At 37.5% G+C, this 21,382-nt stretch overlaps 1 protein-coding gene across 22 annotated transcripts in view; it reads left to right on the forward strand.

Moving 5' to 3' along the window:
• Positions 1-21,382, forward strand: part of NRG1 (neuregulin 1) — a 1,026,954-nt gene that overhangs the window by 995,852 nt on the left and 9,720 nt on the right. For 10 of the 22 annotated variants that reach the window (XM_019642855.1, XM_019642858.1, XM_019642861.1 and 7 more), the window contains 4 exons: positions 7,000-7,058; positions 13,785-13,808; positions 18,429-18,531; positions 20,060-20,186. In XM_019642855.1, coding sequence (XP_019498400.1) covers positions 7,000-7,058; positions 13,785-13,808; positions 18,429-18,531; positions 20,060-20,186 — 313 coding nt within the window. Of the gene's footprint in view, positions 1-6,330; positions 6,399-6,999; positions 7,546-13,784; positions 13,809-18,428; positions 18,532-20,059; positions 20,187-21,382 lie in introns of those variants that run through there. The other 12 variants (XM_019642857.1, XM_019642859.1, XM_019642863.1 and 9 more) reach the window with 3 other exon arrangements.

The raw sequence follows: 21,382 nt of genomic DNA on the forward strand, positions 1-21,382 counted from the left end.
AGAGAGAGAGAGAGAGAGAGAGAGAGAGAGAGAGAGAGAGCGAGAGAGATCTCCTGTTGTCTCATGGATTGAGAATTAGTCTCCAGATCATAATTAAAATGAAAAGGGGGGATTAACATACTAGCTGAACAGTGATGGGAAGGTGTAGGGTTGGATCTGAAGGTAATGTTATTGAAACATTTTATATATAACATTTTCTTTAATGATGTTGAAGGAGACATTTCCTTGAGGAAATAAATGTCTTTTGCAGATGGTGCCATAAAAAAATGCTGAAACACAAATTAGAAAAGCCATATACAAACCTGTAGAAATTTCACTTAAGGATAGATAACAGAATGAGGGTCATCTTGGAAAAATGCAGACTAATAGTAACAGTACATTTGGAAAAGAATAATCTACCAGTGAGTGGCTGAGGTCAAGCCAGAATGCTGAGAAGGCCAAGGGGTGAAAAGAATCAGCATTTGCAACATAATACTGTAGAAAAACAGACCAGCACTCTTTGAGCTAGTAGACACACTGCCAACTCTAATTTGTACAGAGAGCAAAAGCCTGAACGTCTAACACTTAAACCCACTGATATTCCTCCATATATATTTGTTGGCATTTCCACTATTTGATATTTATAAACACAGACACCAAAGAAATTATTTCAAATGTTGTACAATCTGAAAGAAATACCAGGACTACTATTGTGGTAGAGTGAAAAGATAACAGGGACTCTTCTGTATTAGACAAGGCATTTTAAAATTGAGCAAATATTTCACTGCAGAGTGATGACTAAAGAAAGAGGAAATGTCAGATGTAGACCTTGTTTCCTTTCTCCTGCTTGAGCAAGGGAGGGCCTCGTGAAAATTAATGAAAACAAGAATTAAATAAAGGAAGAAAAAAAATGCCTAAGGTTTATAAATTGACTATTCATTTATAAAACCATAAAACCATTTATAATGGTTTATCAAATGAGCAAATTCTAAATAAATAGAAGTTTCTTCGGGGTCTATAGTTATATTTGAATATATCTAGCATCCACCCCCAAAAATGGGAAATAATTTATTCAGTTAGAATACACAAAAATACACAGAACACTAAACTGATTCTCAAAATACATGACTTTGTAATTTTACTAACCATTGTCATCCCAAGAAATTTAATTTAAAATAAATAAATAAATAAAATAAAGCATAAAATTAAAAAAAAAATACATGACTGTGGTCCATTACATAGTAAGCATATCAGGATATTGACAGTGTATTAGGTTATTATTAAGGACAGTTTTTATTTTACTGATGCTGTATGGATGTCTTGGTTACTAGATTGCACTGCTTTATTGAATTGTAGGTAAACTGGTATTTCAGTAATAGTATTTAAATTTGAGATAGATAAGAGACTTATTGTTAAAGAGTTATAGTCATTTGAAATTCCAAACACAACATCGAAGGTTTCTATTTAGCGGACGGATTCTGTGAGGGGGGTACTAAGAGTTCTTATAAAAAAGTAATTTAGGAGTCTACGGAGGAGTCTGTCATAAAATATAAAAATAAAAGCCAGAAGTTCGATATTCACCTGTACTTGGCAAGTCAATTGATGTATGAAAGCCTCTTTGTTGCAGTTCTTTATTGGACACTGCAGCCTGAGCCCAGCACTGTGCTAAACAATAGAGATAAAAAATGATCAAAATATGGTCACTGTCCTCACAAAAAGATAATCCCAATACAGGTAGATAAGAGCAGTGAAAGAGACCAGGACAGAGTGCCATGCAAGAGCCGAGAGGGGATCCCCACCCAGGGTGTGTTAGTGGGGAGATGGGGAGGTGAGGGTCAGGGTTAGTTGGAATAAGTGATGCTTAAGTTCAGACAAAACTGACAAAGCTGTCAATTTTCATCTCATTAAGAGCAAATATAGAACAAAGATTGTTTATCACATTATGAGCAAATATTAAAATTAAAAAAATGATTTCCATCTTCTAACCAGTGAAACAAATGGTACGTATATTTTTGAAGCTACCATAGGGGGCTTGATTGTTATTCAAACAGATTCTCCTAAGAAATAAAATTCTTGGAATTTGCTCAGACTCATGCCAAAGCATATTGTTCAAAATCAGATTAAATTTACCTTACTCTTATCTCCGAGGAAAGTGATAGATTGGATGCTTAACACATAATGCTAATATAGAAATATGTCAGGAGCCAGACAATCTCCCTATTCTTTTAGGAGTAATTCCATAGAATTTAATCAGAGTTTATAGATCAGATGAGTTTTCATTTGCATATGCTTCCTCTGTACCATCAATGAAACCTGCAGTTTACTTAAGCAAAAAGTATATCAGTTTCTACTTCCTTCATTTGGACAATTCTAGACGTACACAAAAATTACACGGTAGCTTTTGTTGCTGAACACTTGAATTGCTTAGGAATAGGTATTTGCAATTTGTTTTACCTTCATGCTTGTCTTAAAAAGCCATTCTCTTAAAAATGTTTTTTAAAAGTCCTTGAGTCCTTCCTGACTGGTAATGAATTCAGAAGAAATGATGTCATGGTTTTCTCATAATGATTCCACGTGTTAGGATGAGCTTCAAACCCAGGACATTTTCGGCAAAAGTCTTTAAGAATCACTTAGCTAAATCCCCTCATCTTAGGGAAACTGAGGCCCAGTGACACCTAGTGGGTGGCTCATCTAAGCAACAAGATACTCTGGTGCCAGGATAGAGCTCCTTAGTCTCATCTTCCAAGGTGGGAGTCCCTGACACCTTACACTTTAACGTACATACACATCTCTTAGGCATCTTGTTAAAATGCAAATTCTTATTCCGTGGTTCTAGACCGGGGCCTAAGATTCGGCATTTCTGCTAACAAGACCCCAGGAGATGCTGGTGCTGTTGGTACATGGATCATAGTTTGAAAAATAATAAGACGTTACACTAAGAAAATTTATGTGAGTGAAGGTCAACAATAGCAAAATGATAGTTCTGGTTCAGCTGATAATTTTTTTTTAAATGCATACCTTAAGAACTAGTGTTACTGCACCAAATATTCTGTATCATTTTATCCCATAATGCTAGTTTCCTAGGAAACATCATTTTAGAAGTTCATACTAATTAGAAAATTGATTGGGTAAGATATTTGATCCCCTTCACCTAGTTGTCCTGTGCCCTCTAATCTCAAAACTGTCATCTAAGATGCATAAATGACGATTTTCTAATAAAATGCATACTTTTTCTTTTTTTTTTTTTAATATTTTTATTGGGGAATTGGGGGGATGGGAACAGCGCTGGGAAATTGGGGGAAGGGGAACAGACAAGTTGCTGTCTTTTTGTTCTTCAGTCTAGTTGTGGAGGATGTTGCTTCATTGGCCCAAGTTGGCACCATCATTGCGCTCTTCCCGGCAAGTCAGATCAGTCTCTGGCTTCTGGTCGGCCGCTCACTGCGGCTGCTGGCCACTCACACTGGCTGCTGGCTACACACGGCAGCCCATGGCAACCCACTGCAGCAGGGGCCACAGCCTATGCCGTTGCTGGTGACTCCCGGCAGCCCAGCTCCAGGTTGAGCTGTTGTTCAGCATCTTAGCTGTGGAGGGCAGTGTCACTGGCCCTCATATGTGGGATCCGAACCAGGGCCCTCTGGCGTCCCAAGCCAGCTTTTAACCAATGCGCCACTTGGCCGGCCCCCAAGCCAGTTCTTAACCAACGCACCACTGGGCCGGCCCGCATATTTTTTCTCTTAAGGGACTCATGGTTCCTCAGCTATTTGTTAATTTCATGATCCTTAAATAAGTGCATTTCTTACCTCAAATGGTTTCTCTCTCCCTTTCTTCCCCCTCCCTCTCTCTCTCTCTCTCCTCTCTCTCTCTCTATCTCCCTCCCTCTCCCTTCCCATGTGTGTCTGTCTCTCCCCCCTCCCTCTCTCTCGCCCCCTCTCCCTCTCCCAAACTCTCCCTCCCTCCCTCCCCTCTCTCACACACACACACACACACACACACACACACACACACATACACACACGCTAGTAAGTGCTTTGCATGATAGTTACAATATAGATGGATTGTTAGTAAGAATCATGATTATGGTTATTTAGCACAACATGTGCACATACACGCACATAGTATTCACATATCTTATACCATGTTCTTTGTATAAAACCAGTGAATTATTGTGTGATCAATATGAAAATTTTATTTTTTTTTTCAAGAAGGCCGACAGTAAGATGAAATGGTCATGATAGAATATACCTTTAGTTCTCGAATTACCTGTTTAATTATAGGGTATTTCTATATGGATTTTTAGTCCTGTTCAGAAACAAATACCCAAATAAAAACCCCAAATACTTCAGGAATATTGTTAAATAATTTATATGGAAAATAGCTCTCCATGTACTTTTCTTATATCAGGGGTGCCAAAAAAATGTACACAAGTGGACACTTTGGTCAGTGTTGCTCAAGCAGTAGTTTGCCGTAATCAGAAGTGTCTGGACGCTGATGGTAACCACTCTGAGCCCCTCTTGTAATTGTAGAAGTCAAATGTGACTTATATTCATCTTTTGTTATCGGAATGTATTGAGTATTACAATTTTAATATAGTTTTCCTTTCTTAAAATGTGTATACATTTTCTTTGACACCCTCTGTATATCTGTCAAGACATTCTTACTGAAGCATGTAGAATGACATCTTTATGAGAAATGACCCAACCTCAAAGATTATAGTTTTTATTTCTGTATTTTTCTAGGTAGATCTTCTTCTATTTACTGCAGCAAAAATATTCTAACCAAAAATAGCCACTTTGTTTATATAAAAGTGTTTTGAAGCATTTGAAAGGGCTATGTCAATTAATACAAGATATTTGTTGTTAAGCTTGTTGATATATTGTTAACGATCATTTATACTTTAAGTTTACATGGGTACTCATGGGCTAAAAAATTGGAATTGTCAGTATTTTATCTTGCAGGCTATTCTTCATGAAATAGGAAAATAAGATATACCAAACCAAATTTAAAGGTTTTTGGCATTAAATCTGACTTTAAAGGAAATTTTAAAAATCACCCTTATGTCAGTAAAAATGAATAGTTTTATTCACATCTCTTTGATGCCAAAAGATAGTATTTATTCTTATTTACTCTGGAGAAAAAAAGGTTGTATGTAAATTATAAGGTATGTGCTATCAGAACTAAATTATATTTGTTAAGTGCTTTGTATGATATTTATGGTATAGATGAACTCTAATCATGGCTATGGGTATTGAGCATCTATAAGTATATTTGCTTCCTAGTACCTTTGATGGCCCAAATTATTAGAGTGTTGTGTAGAATGAAGCCAATCTGAAATGCTTTAGTTACTGGAGTAACTACACAAAAAGACCAATTGTAAAGGCTTTCCATACTTAAGCATAGTAGCCCCACTACATGACCTCAAGAATAATGTGATATCAGGATTCCAGAATTCTGATAGGTAAATGTATGTGAGTAAAATGTAAATTTTATACAATTCCACAACAGTTTTACCTTAAAAGTAAATTGATATATGTCAAGTACTACTTAGAAGAATAAGTGCTTAAATTTTTAAAATGTATTTGTCTTTCATTTAAGGGTAATTGGATGAAGAGAAATATGTTCTAATAAAAGAAATCTGCCTTTTTCTGTCTTTCAACATGAAAAATGAGACCTAATTTGTAATATCTTTAAAAGAACAGAGAATATAGTTTTTCTTGTCAGTAATCACTGGAGTGTGAAAATGCTTAACTTCTATTATAGGTTGATAATTTCACTTATAAAACATACCTGTGAAATAAGTTCAAAATTGAGTACCTATAAAAGAAAAAGCTCAGAATCATTTAAATAATTGAAGATTACGGATGGAACCATGTAACCTCTTAACCAAAACCAGTGTGTCCTTTTTTAAATTTGTTTCTCAATTACAGTTGACATACAACATTATATTAGTTTCAGGTGTAAACCCAGTGATTACACATTTATATACCTTACGAAGTGATCACCCTGATTGACATATGAAGAGCCGTGATCCATGGCAGATAAGCAAATGCCAAAGGGGAAAAAAAACTGGCTTAGCTGCCTAGGCCTTGCCATTCCTATTCAACTTCTCAACCTCCATCTAGTTAAATTTCAGTTAACTGATCTTACGAGGACTGAAGCAAGTAACAACAAAAATATATACCGCACTGTTTCAGGGGATGTGGTTTGCTAAATGTTTTGTCTTTTCCTTTTCTTTATGTTGTCCAGTCACCAGGTCATTTGTAGGAATCTCCATATTCCATAGGAGGAAAGTTGCCAGTGTGAAAGTTCAGTGTCTTTAGCCATTTTATTGCTTATCACATTTTTGCCCTCTAGGTGCCAACCTGGATTCACTGGAGCAAGATGTACTGAGAATGTGCCCATGAAAGTCCAAAACCAAGAAAGTATGTTAAAATAATCTGAAGTTTGCTTTCTCCCACAAATTACAGCAACAGTCACTACCACTTGGTGTTTTTACAGTTCAGTTGTAACTGATTCCTTTTGTTCAAATTATGGTTTAACCACTTGGGGCAGAATCTATTCAGTATGACCTTGTTTAACTGTCTCTCAACATGGGCCACAAAGGTCATAAGTTTAAAAGAAGGACCCATCAGGATGGCCAGCGGTGCTTGCAACCATGGCAAGGCAGGCCAACCAAAAGGAACATTTCCTTCCAATGTTTTGACCAAAGCTATCAAATGGAAAACTGAAATGAAGAAAACATCAAATTTCATTTTACGGAGCCTTCTTTGAAAGAAAGCGGTCACTTGAAATGCTGGGGTCTTTCTGTCCTATAAACCCAATGGCTACATTTTGTCCAGCATTTTAACACTTTTGGGGTACAGGCCAGAGTCTGAAAGCCATGATTAGGACAAAGACTCAGTTCCTGAGGGTGAACTCACCAAGTTCAGTCCAATGACACTGAGGAGCTTCTTTCTAGCATATGTTCACCTCTTCTCTGTTTCTCTGTTTTTTCTACCATTGTTTTTTTGTTTCTTCTCTCAGGTGCCCAAATGAGTTTACTGGTGATCGCTGCCAAAACTACGTAATGGCCAGCTTCTACAGTACGTCCACTCCCTTTCTGTCTCTGCCTGAATAGGAGCATGCTCAGTCGGTGCTGCTTTCTTGTTGCTGCATCTCCCCTCAGATTCCACCTAGAGCTAGATGTGTTTTACCAGGTCTAACACTGACTGCCTCTGCCTGTCGCATGAGAACATTAACAAAAGCGATTGTATTACTTCCTCTGTTCGTGACTAGTTGGCTCTGAGAATATAATAGGAGTGTGAGGCTCCCGATGTTTCTGAAACTGATACTGAATAATGTGATACAAAATGAGAGTCAATATCAAGCAGTGCAATTATAATAAAGACATTTAAAAGTCTCACTTTTATTGATAAAATAAAAAATCACTCCACTGACAGTCCATCTTCTTTATAAAATGACAACATCCTGAAAAAGATGTGGCTAAGCTGTAACCAATATGGTCTTGAAATGATGGTAAGTTAATTTGGGTTCAGAATGTATTTATAATGAATAAACATAATAAAAGGAGTTCAGATGTTTTTTCTTCATCCATCAGCAGTTTGCATGTAGGTATAAAAAACCACTGAGTAGGAAAAATTAAAAACAAACATTTCACAACAAATGAGGTAGACTGGCTTCTATTTATGTTGCTTAGGAAACAAGTGAGTCAGAACTAATTTAAACAATCATTTATTTATGTTAGCATTTCTTTATGCTAGTTTCAGTAATAATTTTCGCAGAAAATAGTTGTTATAAAATATTCACTATTTACTTTGAAATATAACAGTTCACCTCTAGATATATGTTTTTAAATGCAGAATTGGGAACTGTTGATGGATTTTTATGGCTGCATGAAGTTGTGAACATCATTCCTAAAATCCCAATTCACACTGCATATAAATGCATAGATAACTAAACTATGAATGTGTCCTACTGTTGTGAATTGGGACTATAGTTTTTAATTCTGGAGCTTTCAAAACATTGTATTTAAAATGGATTCCATATAACTATCCATTTAGATCAAAGGTTGATATATATATATAAATTTTTTTTCTTTAAATGATCAGACAGTAAACACTTCAGGGTTTGCAGGTGATAGCTTCACTGTCACAACTACTCAACCCTTCCATTAGAGCACAAAAGCAGCCACAGATAATACATAAACTAATGAGCTTGTCTGTGTGCTATTAAAACTTTATTTACAAAAGCAGGCAGTGGACTGGATTTGTCAACCTCTGATTTAGATTGTCAGTTGCTCACCCTGAAAACTATTTCACATGGCTTATTGCAGTGTAAATGTATGTAACACAAGAAACAGTGATATGAGCTAGTCATTTGGGAACCCTAACAGAATCAGATATTTACCCTTTTTCATATGCATGCAAAGAATAAGATTCTGTTCCTCGTGTTAATAGTCATAGAAGAATAAATCCCATGGAAAAATAAATTCAGTATGCATTATGGGGAGATCAGACCCATAATATTCAATCATTTATTTAGTGAAGTGGTATTTATATTTACATAGGTATTTATATTTACAAAGACCGTGTTTCCCCGAAAATCAGACCAGATCTTACATTAATATTTGCTCAAAAAAAACGTATTTTATTCATTTATTCATATACAAAAATCTACATTTATTCAAATACAGTCATGTCTGGCTGACGATCTTAACTGGGGCTTATTTTGGGGTAGCACTTATATTACGAGCACCCTGAAAGTCTTGCTAGGGCTTATTTTCCAGTTAGGTCTTATTTTGGGGAAAACACGGGATTATTATATTGGCCATTTTCTGTTGTGGAAATTGGTGAATTGACATAACTAAATTTTCAAACGCAGCCTTCACTTTATTCACAAATCTTTAAATAATATGCATTTAGTGAACAGAATTTTTCTCTCCATAGCTATAGATTAAGGTGGGTTTTTTTTTAAATGTAGATAAATGAAAAGTAAAAATAGAAGGGAAATAATAGAATTTTACATAATATATTAAAGACATTGCTTGTAGAAATGTGTTTGTATTCAAATAATATAGATTTATCAAATCCATGTACCTGTATAAATACAATGAAATTATATTGTATAATTTAATGAAGATTCTGGACATTTGCTTTATACTTAAATTTTAGGTGTCATATAGTTTCGTTGTACACTGAATGAAATGTTTGGGGTACTATATAAAGAAAAGCATTAAAAATGAAGATATTTCTCAAGGTAATAATGCAGTTGTAACTAGAGAAAATGTTCTCAACTTTTCTTTTAGAACATTTTGTTTCATATTATTTAAAAAGAGCCACTATGTATTTAATCAGAGTGTGATCCTTAAATAAATTCTTTAGTAAGCTTTCAGTGGCACTTATGGAAGACATCAGGAAAGCAGCATTCATATTTAATCTGATTTAACAAAGATTGATAGGAAGCACATTTATGAACAAAAATCTGTAATGACTGCATCTGTGCTGCCTCATGCCTGGAAAAACAAGGACTTACAATCAGAAACTGCGTTCCAAAGTTGTCTTGCCCAGAGTTAATTTTCTAACCTCTGTGTTTTAAACTGTCAATGTTCATTTCGGCGAACTCCCCCCACAGAAGGCAGGAAAATAAATGTTTACTGCTCTAAGAACTTTATGTTCAAGTGGCAGTGAGGGCTGCACAAAGAATAAAAACTGTTGCCACAGTGGTAATGTTTAAAATTTAATTGCCTGTCTTCATAAAGTTTGAAACACATAACATAAATTAAAAAAATATATATATTCCCCAACTTTAAAGAGACACATTTTTCAACTTACCAAACCACATTTTCAGTTGGAAAATAACATTCTAAAAGAAGGTATAATTTTACAATGCTTATTAACACATAAATTGCATTATTAGGATTTGATGCAACTTTTCTGGTCAGAGTGTCCTTTTGGACATGTATTGATTTATAAAAATTATTTAAAATATGAAAGAAAGGAACAAATGTGTATTTTATATGCTTTCTTGAAGGCAGCGATGTGCCTTGAAATAAAACATATTTATAGTACTTTCTAGGACAATAATTGTCAAGGCTAGTCAGCTTCAAATTTGACCTCTTGACACAGAATTCCTATTTGAAATGATTGTGTTCATCTGTGTGTGTATGTGTGTGTGTGTGTGTGTGTGNGTGTGTGTGTGTGTGTGTGTGTGTGTGTGTGTGTGTGTGTGTGTGTACAGGGAATCCACAATCAATTTATAGGCTTTATGAAGAGAGAAAGAAAAAACACTCACAGCTTCAATAGTTAGAGGAAGTAGGGGCAAGACATATGTTATATATAAAATAACATATAATAGGATGTAATTATAGAATAGCCCAAATTATAGAATATTTTAAAAGAGTAGTTTTTAGAAGTTTTAGGCATATTCTCAGAATGGGTAACCTTAGCAGATATCCTTAAAAGTAGTTTTGAATTATGGGTTACGAGTGCATAAATTATTTGTGTTGATTTTTAAATGCTTTAAAAACCTGTTAAAGTTATTAATTTATTTATCAAACATGTGTATCTTGCTGACAGTAGAATAAAGGCACACTCAATCTATGATAAAATTATAAATTCCAACTGAGTGCTAGTGAGACTTTACTGTGTATGTTTGTGGGTGTGCTTTTGTGTCCATGGCGACTTGGGAGTAAGGAGAGAGTCTCCTATTACATTTCGGAGGGCCCAATGGCAATGTGGATTGGTATATGTGGGGCAAAAAAAGTATCTACAGTTGTAAAGGTAAGTTGAAATTAAAAGTCAGACCCTAAATTGGTCCTGTTTAGAATTGGCATTGACAGAACAACTTTAGAAATCTCAGAGGTGCAGAAAGTAAAGACTACACATAAGTCTTTGAGATTATTTCCATAAGGAAGCCCAAGATGTTAGAGTAAAATCCTGAATGTCTTCAAATTTTAACAAAAACCATAAGTGCATGTATGTATAATTTTGGTAAAAGAAAGTTGTTTCGTTGTTCTTTTCTCTAGTGGAATTGAAAATTTAAATTAACCTACAGGTTAATCAGTTTTCTTCAAACAATTATAAATCCCTAAACAAAGGATTTACTGAGTCAATATTTAATAGTTTCTGAAGACTCTTATATTTAGATTAATTTTTTATATTGCTTACTGCACGGCAGGAAATCACATGTAGAAAAGGAAACTAAATTGTTTACAGTAACCTTTGTGTTTTTGAATTATTAATTTAATTTGAAAAATGCAGTGGCTAGGCAGAAGTTCAATAGGAAGCGTATGCTACATAATGAGCCTAAGCCAACATTAGATTAAATAGAACAGATAGAAAGTAATAACCTCTTCATAAAATGAAAAGTGTTTGTGTAGTCTGCTTTTCTTGACTCACAAGGAAAGAAATGTAACCACCAATAGTAAAAATAAACTGGAGCATTATTTGCTCCAGGTCTAGAATGATGCATGTTTCCTCTGCCTGTTTCCTTGTTAGGCCTGATGGACAGAAGAGATTCCAATTTTAAGTACCAATTTCCCTTTGAATTATTTGAAATTGGAGCTGCTTGATATGAATGACTTCCCATGAAATGAAATTATAGTTAGGCTCACAGACTTACCTATAAAACTGTAAATGCAGTCATATGTATGCATGGGCATGCTACTAATTTTATTGAAGACTTAACCAAGCTTTCTATGCAACTAATATATATCATTAGCAGTGTTCATGTAGGCATGGAATAATGATTCTCTGGAAAGAGTTTCTGCAGGTATCTCTTGATTTTAACCCTTAAATTATTACTGACTGGTAGGAGGGAAAGGCGAGCGACGTGGTTTCTAGGGAGCAAAATTGAATCACATCCTCTTGGAAATGTGTAAGGGAATTTATCATTTCCTCGGAAAATGAATTTTTTATACCTTGATGTTCCAAAGTTTAGATGAAGGAAACAAATAGAAAAAAAAGATCCGTTTGTCAAATTGAATGTTGCACAGAGGCAAGAGAAATTTGTTTGGATTTGAATGAATTGTTATTTTGCTGTGAACATTGTGCAACCAAATTAACCCTACATCCTCTGGCTCTTAATCTACAAAAACTTTGGTATTTGCCTCAGTACCCTGGACCCAAGGCAGAGAGGACTCTATTACATACGGTGCCTCTCGTTATCATTGCTACTTGATTTAATATATATATTATATGTGTGTTTTAAACTGGGAAACTTCATTTCCTGGAAAGCTTTTAAAGTCTAAATTCTTGACATATATCAGGAGCATTCAGAGTTTCCTTGGCCATGAAATTAGAGTAATTAGCCCAAGCTGTTAAACCCTTCTGCTGCAGGCAGACATATTTCGTGGCTCCTTTATTCACAGGGTGGCCCTGTGAGGCATGTGTTTATATCATAAGCATTTTGTCAATGACAACTTATCTTGTCCAAGTCAACTGAACAACTAAATGGCAGAGACAGGACCTGAAACCAGGAGGACTCCAGCACACTTGCCTCCCTCGCTATATAAGGTGCTTTGTTCAAGCCCAAACTGGTGGTTTTGTAAGAGCAATACCACTCCTCCACAGGTTTTTAAATTTAAGAGATGCCTTGTATTTTTGGACTGCCCTGGTACCTCTCTAATCCGTGATCAAGAGATAAAATATAGACCTCCGAACCTCTTATTTTTGTTCTGCCCCTGCCTCTCCACCACATTGGTACAAATTAGGAACTCTGAAAGAGCCCAACCTGTAAAACTTGATTAACAGTTTTTGTTTCAAGAATGCAGTGTCATTTTCAGAGGCTTTGTTCTTATCTACCCCGTTTTCCCATTTCCTCATTTGAGCCTGTATAGGTTCTACTACTAGTCCTGGAATCCTGGTGCCTCTGCAGTCAGGCTTGCCAGGCCTGGGGGCTGGGGTCACACCTCTGGCTTGCCTCCCTTGGCCACCCTCAGGTCCTCTGAGTGCCTGGGCCTGTCGGAGCTTGGCACTGCGGAATGATCATCTAACTGGCTCTCTGTTAGTGGAGGGAGTGATACATTAAAATAAACTAAAGATTTGAGGAATTGTATCCTACCCCACATTTTTTTTTTTTTTTTTACCAATTTGAAAAAGGCATTGAGTTTCCTGTGCCACCAAGGAATTATATGAAAACTATCTGTTTTTTTCTGATGCCCCAATGCTCTCTCTGGCTTTGGGGACAGACAGATTTGTTAAATATCCTGTAAGAGTTGGAGAAAGCTTAGGAGGAAAGGAAATAGGGTTTGTAAAAAATAACCAAAGCTATAAGAAATAGTCGAGCATAACGAATGAAAAATATAAATCCAACGAGATAAAATTCTCAGACCAAATTACTACCCTCTTGGCTTCTATTCCTGGCTCTGCCACTGTGTGTCTTTGGGTAAAAAAAACAAAAAAACAAACAAATATTTTTTTACTTTCCTGGAACTTCTGCCTTTTAAAAAGACAGGAATGCAGAATACCAATGCCTTTTCTGATTATAAATACGATATTTCTATTCCCAAACAATGAAGGTGCATAGAGGATAGTTCAGCTCTACAGCTGCTCCCTCAGTAAGGTCTTTTAAGGGTTAATAAAGACACAGTGTGCTGGCATTTGCACACCTCTTAAAAGAGAAGTTCCCCATGTGGACGCATGGAGGCGTACCTGAGCACTGCTTCATTAACCTCCACCACTCGTCCTGGTCAATGTGCACGCACAGAGCCGTAATAGTCGTGTGTAATGTGTTTTGGAGTGCAGTGTATTGCTCTTTTCTGAAACTTTTTCCCTTTCTTTCTTTTTTTTATCAACTTTCTGCATTGGCAGAGCATCTTGGGATTGAATTTATGGGTATGGACCAATCATCATTCCTTTTAGCCTGCAGAATTTAGAGCCTATGAGCTGAAATCTTTTTCCCTTCCTACACTCTTACCTTTCAGTTCCTAACTAATTTCCTTTTTCTTTAGAAGGGATCATACAGCTATAACAATGATTTCTCTGCCTTCAATCTATGATTAGTTTACCGAAATGTTACTGAGTGCAGCAGCATTTAGATTCCCAAGCGTCACTTAGAGTTTAAAATCACCTCACCTGCTGCAAATTCATGTGTATCCCCCATTCCTTGCCCCTCTGATTGGATCTGGCCATGCTGTTATTTCAGAGCTGGGGTAAGTTGGAGTCATACATAAGGCTACAGAAGGAAAAAAAACCAAGGACCTGAGAACCAAAGAAGCTTTAAATGCATCACCTTAAAAAGCACACCATATCTTAGGCTGATGGGAATTTGACATTCAATGTAAAAATCATATATTTGACATAGTAACATATGAAGCCCTTACATTGCCTCACAACATTATATGAACAGACATGAAATGCTCTGTTTTCTGGAGATATTCAAGCACGACTCTAGACAGCTTCATTATCTTATGAGCAAGGAAATAGAAAACAAAGATACAAGCCTGATGCTATTTTAGGTGGAAGTTTTCGTGCTAATGGAATTAAACTTGAGTCACTAAGATTACCCAGACAAGTAATCAAATAGAATTTTTCACACTGTCAACATAAAATATCTCCTAGGAGTGTATGAATTTGGGGCATGCTCCTTTTGAAGGCCTTCTTCCTAAATAGTTGGTAGACAAGGCCAGTCTCAGGAGATAGGGAAACCAGGCTACCTTCACAGAAGCTCCACAGCACAGGGCCCCAGGTCTCCTGCAGACTACATACAGCCCGGGACCACAGGCATGGGCAGCGATGTCCTGTTTAACAGAATACCTGATCCCCATCTAGCTGGTATCAGTGACGTCATGCAGCAAGAGCACCCCTCTGCTGCTGTTTTCTTTTGACTGATAACATCACAGTCTACACCTAATGTTCTTTCCATATTTGGTGGAAAATGGGGCTGTTGCAGACTCTAGCAATTACAGGAATAGAAACTCAATTGATTGTTCATTCCTCCAAAACACTTCCCAAGAGGAAACTATTCATTTGATAGGAAAACCCCCTTGTTAATATGTGGGCCTTTGTACATTGGTGAACATCTCCCAAGAATGAGAAGCACAAGAGGGACCACCAACATCACTCCACTGGCAGGTCATCTACATGAATGGAGTTAATCTATTCAGGTTACCTCCCACGGGATAAAAAAAAAAAAAAATGTCCCTAACAACATCTTCCCCACTTTATCACTTTAGGGTCTGATCCTAGAATTTATTATTTCTATTCCCAAACAATGAAGTAGGTAAAGGATAGTTCATGTATACCACACTCCCTCAGTAAGATCTTAAGGGTCAGTAAAGACATGCTGTGCTGGTATCTGCACACACCTAAAGGCAATCCTCCCAGAGGGCTCCACAGTCCCAGGGGGAGAATGGTCCATCCTGCAAAAAAGTCAGACCTTAAAGATCAATTAAAATTGAGAAGTACAAGGCCTCTGTCTCTCGGCCTGGCCAAACCACACTGAAAAACAAAACAAAACTTGATCTGATTCTGTTCATCGTGCCCAGCCAAGCCATAAAGTCTCAGAAGCATTTCTACTCATTAAGGCAGATCCACCAACTGGACTGAGGGCTTCTTTTGTTTTTCAGCGCTGCCTCGAATTTACTCTTGCCCTATTGACCCTGACACACTAGGGAAAAAATAAATAAGGGGAAAAAAGGGCAAAAAATGTTTATATTATTTTTCATCAAGTTTTTTTTTTCTTTTAACACATTTATATCATTGGGGTTGGAGGTGGGGTGGTCACTTGATCTTGTAAACCATTGGAAAATCAAAAAGAAATTTAGATGAGAAACGTATAACACGTTCACTAAATGCTGATGTGAATACAGAATCCTTACCCCACATCTGTATTCTAGGGGCCTTGGCCTTAATCACTTGTTTTTTTTAGCACTTTTGCTTTACCCTTTGGCCTTTATTGGGCTGCTTTTTTATTTCCGTGACTGACCTCACTGGAAAAATGTCTTGCTACATAACATAGGAAGAATGGGCGAGTCACCATATACCATTTGTTCATAAGCCCAGGCCAATCTATTCTTTTATAATTAACAACAATCAAAAACCTTGTCAAAAGAACCCCTGAGAGTACACAGGATGCGTTATTCCCTTTCAGTCTTGGATAGGTCCAGTTGTTGTAGCTCACAGAAGCAATTTCCCCGTTTTTTCTAAAGCTAGAATGGTCAAATGTCAATGCTACCAAAAAGAAAAAATGGAGTAAGAGAAAGAGGACACAGAGAGCAGGGTCTTCATTTTCTTGGCAATAATACTTTCACACTCCTATTCCCTAACTAACTTGCCAGGGCCAAAGGAGTGGTGGTCTGTATTATGGGTCCCGCGGGGAAAGGACCAGTAGGGTGCCTCTGCTTCTTAGACATCAGTGCTAAAAACTGATGGGAACGTCAGGTTAAGGAGGAGGCTCAGGGCGTCAGCTCGCAGATTAACACCCTATAAAGTGTAATTCCCCTTCCTGTGGCTATGGGGGAGGGGAGGCAGCAGACACAAGCAATTAACACACAAGCATTCACATTCCACGCCCTCACTTGACTTTTGCAGCACGAAAATATGTGACACCACTCTCATGTCTCCGGGTTCATTGTTTCACCGCAGTGCACCAGCTGCTTTGCTTTCTAATTGTGGCTTCCACGTGACAGCCAGCCTAGGCTAAGAGTTATGCTGTATGGGGTAACCCTTCCAACTTTGCATCCACCTTTTCTTCCCCCCCCCCCCCCCCCCCCCCCCCCCCCCGCGCATTTCCTCCCTCTGAGTTTCTTTTATTTATTTCTTTTTTCCTCCCTTAGTATCAGGCATGCTGTGCCAGGGACTTCAGATGGCTCCTTCACTTTTAACCTTGTTTTCCCTGGTACCTGACTTCCGCCCTCTCTCCGTCATTCTGTCAGTCTGTCTGTCCTCTTGGTTTGTTTTTCCTTTCCACTCCCAACCCTTTCAGTTTGTTTTTGTCTAATCTCTTCGGCATCCTAGTCTTTTACCCACTGACTCCTGTTCTCCTTCTCCTGTTAATAATCAGTGCTATATTAATTTGATTTGACAGTGTTTCTGACCTGTTAACTGGAGTTTGATTACCATGGGCTTGGCTTGTAGGAAATGTTTTGTTTAATGATAAGGTCTGCTGTATCATAGAAATTAAAATGCACTTTTTCATTTCAAGAAAACTTCCTGAAAATTGCCTTCTCTCAATAGAGAAAAAAAGGTGTGGTTGCTGAGACTGAAAATGTAAACTAAAAATGTTCCACAAGGCCCCATGTTGATGTCCAGATAAGAGACCCCCATTTGTATAAGAGTCCATAGGTCTTGACCAGCTTGTTAATCAGACTATCAAGTACAGCTTACATTGCTTATTATGTACTGGTTGAGTTCTCTTTTGCAGTGAACTTGAGACTATTTTCTAATAAGTGTAATTAGACTGATTGGAAGCTCACCTCCTAAGGGATCAGGTTCACCATTAAATCAGCCAATTTTCTTAAGAACCAGACCCACCATAGTATAGTCAAATTATCCCCACAAAAAAAAAATGATTTGCAAATAGAAAGACTTCCATGAATAAGATACTGGCTGCATTTGGGGTGCAGAAGTACCTTTAGTTAGAAGTTCTAAATATCACACTTCCTTAGTGTAACCCACATCGACTAATTTCCCATGTTGGTCAATGCAGGAATATGTAATCTATTCTAAGTCGTGCATTATTTGTGCTAAGCGTTCCCTTATACAGATAAATGAGGTCTCTAAATATAATTAGTGAATCATAATTGTCCTCCAATGGACAAATCTTCACCTTGGTCCAGGACCGTCCTACTCATCATATTGGGTTTTCTCTGATACAGTGCCTTGCTACTCCATATTGTGTGCTAATTTCACATTTTACTGTGAAATCATAGGAATTCTGCCCCAATTTTATTGCTAACCACAAGCCGAGCTCATGTTTGCAAATGTCTTTGAGTTTATATTTTTAAGTTAGAAATGGCTCTTTGTAAAGACCACCGGAATATCAAATAGCTGGGGTATCAAAAGAGGCTGGGGGTGGGGGAAGAAAGGAGGAAAGCGGGGTCCCAGTGGCGCCAATCCCAGCTACTTTTATCGGCACTGATTCCTGTTGTCTTTGCAAGAGATGTTTGCAAGAGAAATTTTTAAAACTAAAAGTTACAGTTATAACCAAATAGTAATTTTATAATCAATGTTTATTATTTGCCAGTTTAATGCATATATATATAGTTTATCATTAAATTAATTTTATAGCATATTATTTTTTAATTGTAAATGACCCCAGCTGGCTTTGCTGTTTATATTTAAATTGTAGTGCAGAGTATGCTGTCCCTTAAGTATGTCTGCAAAAGTGATGAATTGTCACGTATTTATTTTCTTGTGAACATGGACAATGTCAGGCAGCATGCCAACTGTTCAGTTGTAAGTCCCGGCGAGCCTCAGGGACCTTTGGTGACCTCTGCTCTCATCCCTTTGCAGAAGCAGAAGAGCTGTACCAGAAGCGAGTGCTGACCATCACCGGCATCTGCATCGCCCTGCTGGTGGTCGGCATCATGTGTGTGGTGGCCTACTGCAAAACCAAGTAAAGCCTCCTCCTCCTGGCCTCCCCCTCCTTAGCACACACACTGCGTAGCCGGCAAGGACTTGCCAGAAACCCACTTCCACATCTCAGTCTTGACAATAAGGAGGGGGCAGGGTGACATTCCCTCTTCTTGTTTCTCCCCAATAATCCATTTTGAAGCCCTTTGTTAATCACATTTAGAAAGCCTTGCCTATTTGTGTGAAAATGCTCAGGACACTTCTGATCGATGACCACACACAGCCCCGTGACTGGAGAAAGGGTGGGGGACGAGTGTGAGAGAATGTAGGTGCATGCACCAAACACCCTGAGAGGAGAGTGGTAGGTGCCAAAGGTGCGCTTGTCATGTCAATGCTGAGGACACGTCCAATGTGCAATGAAACTTAGAAGATAAAGGAAACACTTGGTGGTGTTTGAAGTGCAGTTTTCTGAACATTATACTAATTATTTTCAATTCCATCTAATTAAGTTTTCAGTTCAAATGCTCTCAAAGTGTGCGATGTACAAAAGAAATCTCATGGGGGGGAAAATCAAGCAAAACTTGCTTTGAGGGAACAAAAAGGAAAACATGAAAACGGATTTGTGTTCACTGTGTTTGGTCCTTTAAACTAAGTCCATATTAACCAATTCAATTATTTGTAGAGGAACATGAATTCCCTCCACTTTCTACCTGACATAACCTCCACTTCAAGTCTGAGATATATTCACAGTTTTGTTTCGTTGCTTCCTCACATAAACCTTCTTGCCAAAACCAGCCATCGGAATATTTTATTATGACCTGAATGTTGCAGTGAGGAACAAAGACAATATGCTTTTATACCATAAAATCAAGGGTATGCATGATGTTTGCTTAATACCCCAGAAGTGTTGCCAGAATTGAGTAAGTGATAGAAGATGTCTTCATAGAGTCCACCTTATGAGTTTTATTAGATCCAATCTCAATATTTCAGTATTTATTACCTAGTTATTACTAATAAAGTGTTACTAGGGTAGGATCATGTTATAATTGTGCCAAAATCTACTGGAAAAATATGTACATATCGTCGCACATGTTCAATGCTATACAGGCACACACAGTATGTATAATGTACAGATTCAAAACTAACCATGTTTTAAGAGACACACAGGCAAAATTATAAATGCAACCAGCTTTATCAGTTGCACAAATTGTTACCTAAGACAAATGACCTTGTGTAAGATTTAGGCAAAGATGGATTAATTAGGAAAGTTGGGGTTTTAGCCAAATATCAACTTGACTTGTCTTCTCTGCTTTTTTTTTTTCTTATCTCTCAGGGATCTGGTTAAATTAGTATAAGAATGCCATCCAGCTTCTCAAATCTATTTGCTAATAATGTGTGGTTCCACGTCTGCCCATAGGCAGATTCTGAGATGAAATAGCACACTCTCCCTTTCCCCTCCCTCACCACCCATCCACTGCCTGAGTTACATGTTGGTAGATTAAAGAATTGACTGTACTAAGAAATGTAAACAATAGAAAAAAGTAAATAAATGCTCCTTTTTTCATGTACAGGAAACAGCGGAAAAAGCTTCATGACCGTCTTCGGCAGAGCCTTCGGTCCGAACGAAACAACATGGTGAACATAGCGAATGGGCCTCACCACCCTAACCCACCCCCCGAGAACGTCCAGCTGGTGAATGTATGTTGACTCTGGAAAAGCTGAGCACCTCTCCTCTGTTCGGGCACCTTGAAGTTTGTTTTCTAAAGCTTTTAGGCTCTTAGCTGCTGCCATTAATCTCCACAGCTTCCAGGAATCCAAGGTTTCGCCAGGAGAAAATAATGGGAACATTTTTTAAAGTGGATTTGGTTACTGTAAAACCAGCACATTTCCTCCTCTAAAGTGTTCATTAAGGGGTTGGAATAATAACACTGGGCTTGTTCTGCAGGGAGGCCATAACTGGAAGAAAGAAAAGAAAAACATAAAGAAAAAAAATAAAATGAATGATACAAGCATCAGAAGGAAACGTTTTATTTTTATAATTTGGAAACGAAGGCTACTCCAGCCTGTAACTGATGAGTACTGATAACTGAGCTAAGGGCTTTAGAGTGGTTTTTAGTAGAGGAATTTCACAGCGCCTGATGATTGGCTGATTTTGATTTACAAAAGAAAAAATCTGGGCACTGAAAGGTCAGGGACTTATCAAACTTGCTTCTCAGCAAAATTGGAAGAACATAATGCTTTTTTATTCCCTGACTCTTTTCTACATGATGTCAAACCCTCCAGATGAAATATATCCTTAATCAGTCATATATTGTGTTTAAAACTTACCGAACACTCAGCTTTTAAATATAACTAAGTCATAAGATATTAGATTCTGGAGAGCCTTTAGATAATCATCTTCCAAACCTCCCCTTTCACAGATAAGGGCCAGAGTCGGACTCAGTTTTCCTGGCTTTTTAAGTATTACTCTCCCTAGTTCACTGTAATTCATCTTGTTTTCTTCATTGCTCTCTGATGTTTGGCTTTATATAAGCAATGCTTGAAGCTTATATGGCACTACTGTTTTCTATCCAATAGAAAGGTCTATTTTGTGTGGAGTAAATACATCGTAGACCCAAGTTCCGAGGTGGTAGTTACTAAGCCACCAGCACATCTTGCAGCAAAGACCTTCTCCTGTTAGAGTAAGGTGCTGATACATTAACATACTTGGCTGCCTTCCTCCCCCAACCAGTGTTCATTAGCATTCACTAGAGACGCACCTATGATCTGTCACTGCGAATGTTATAATATATAGGAGGCAGCATGACCGCCTGGATTCCAATGATGGCTTTACCATGTGACCTTGGGCTTTAACCTTACTAAACCTTATTTGTTTATTCTGAAAACAGGCCTAA

Source organism: Hipposideros armiger, unplaced genomic scaffold, assembly GCF_001890085.2.
Source record: "Hipposideros armiger isolate ML-2016 unplaced genomic scaffold, ASM189008v1 scaffold_73, whole genome shotgun sequence".
Classification (NCBI taxonomy): Eukaryota; Metazoa; Chordata; class Mammalia; order Chiroptera; family Hipposideridae; genus Hipposideros; species Hipposideros armiger.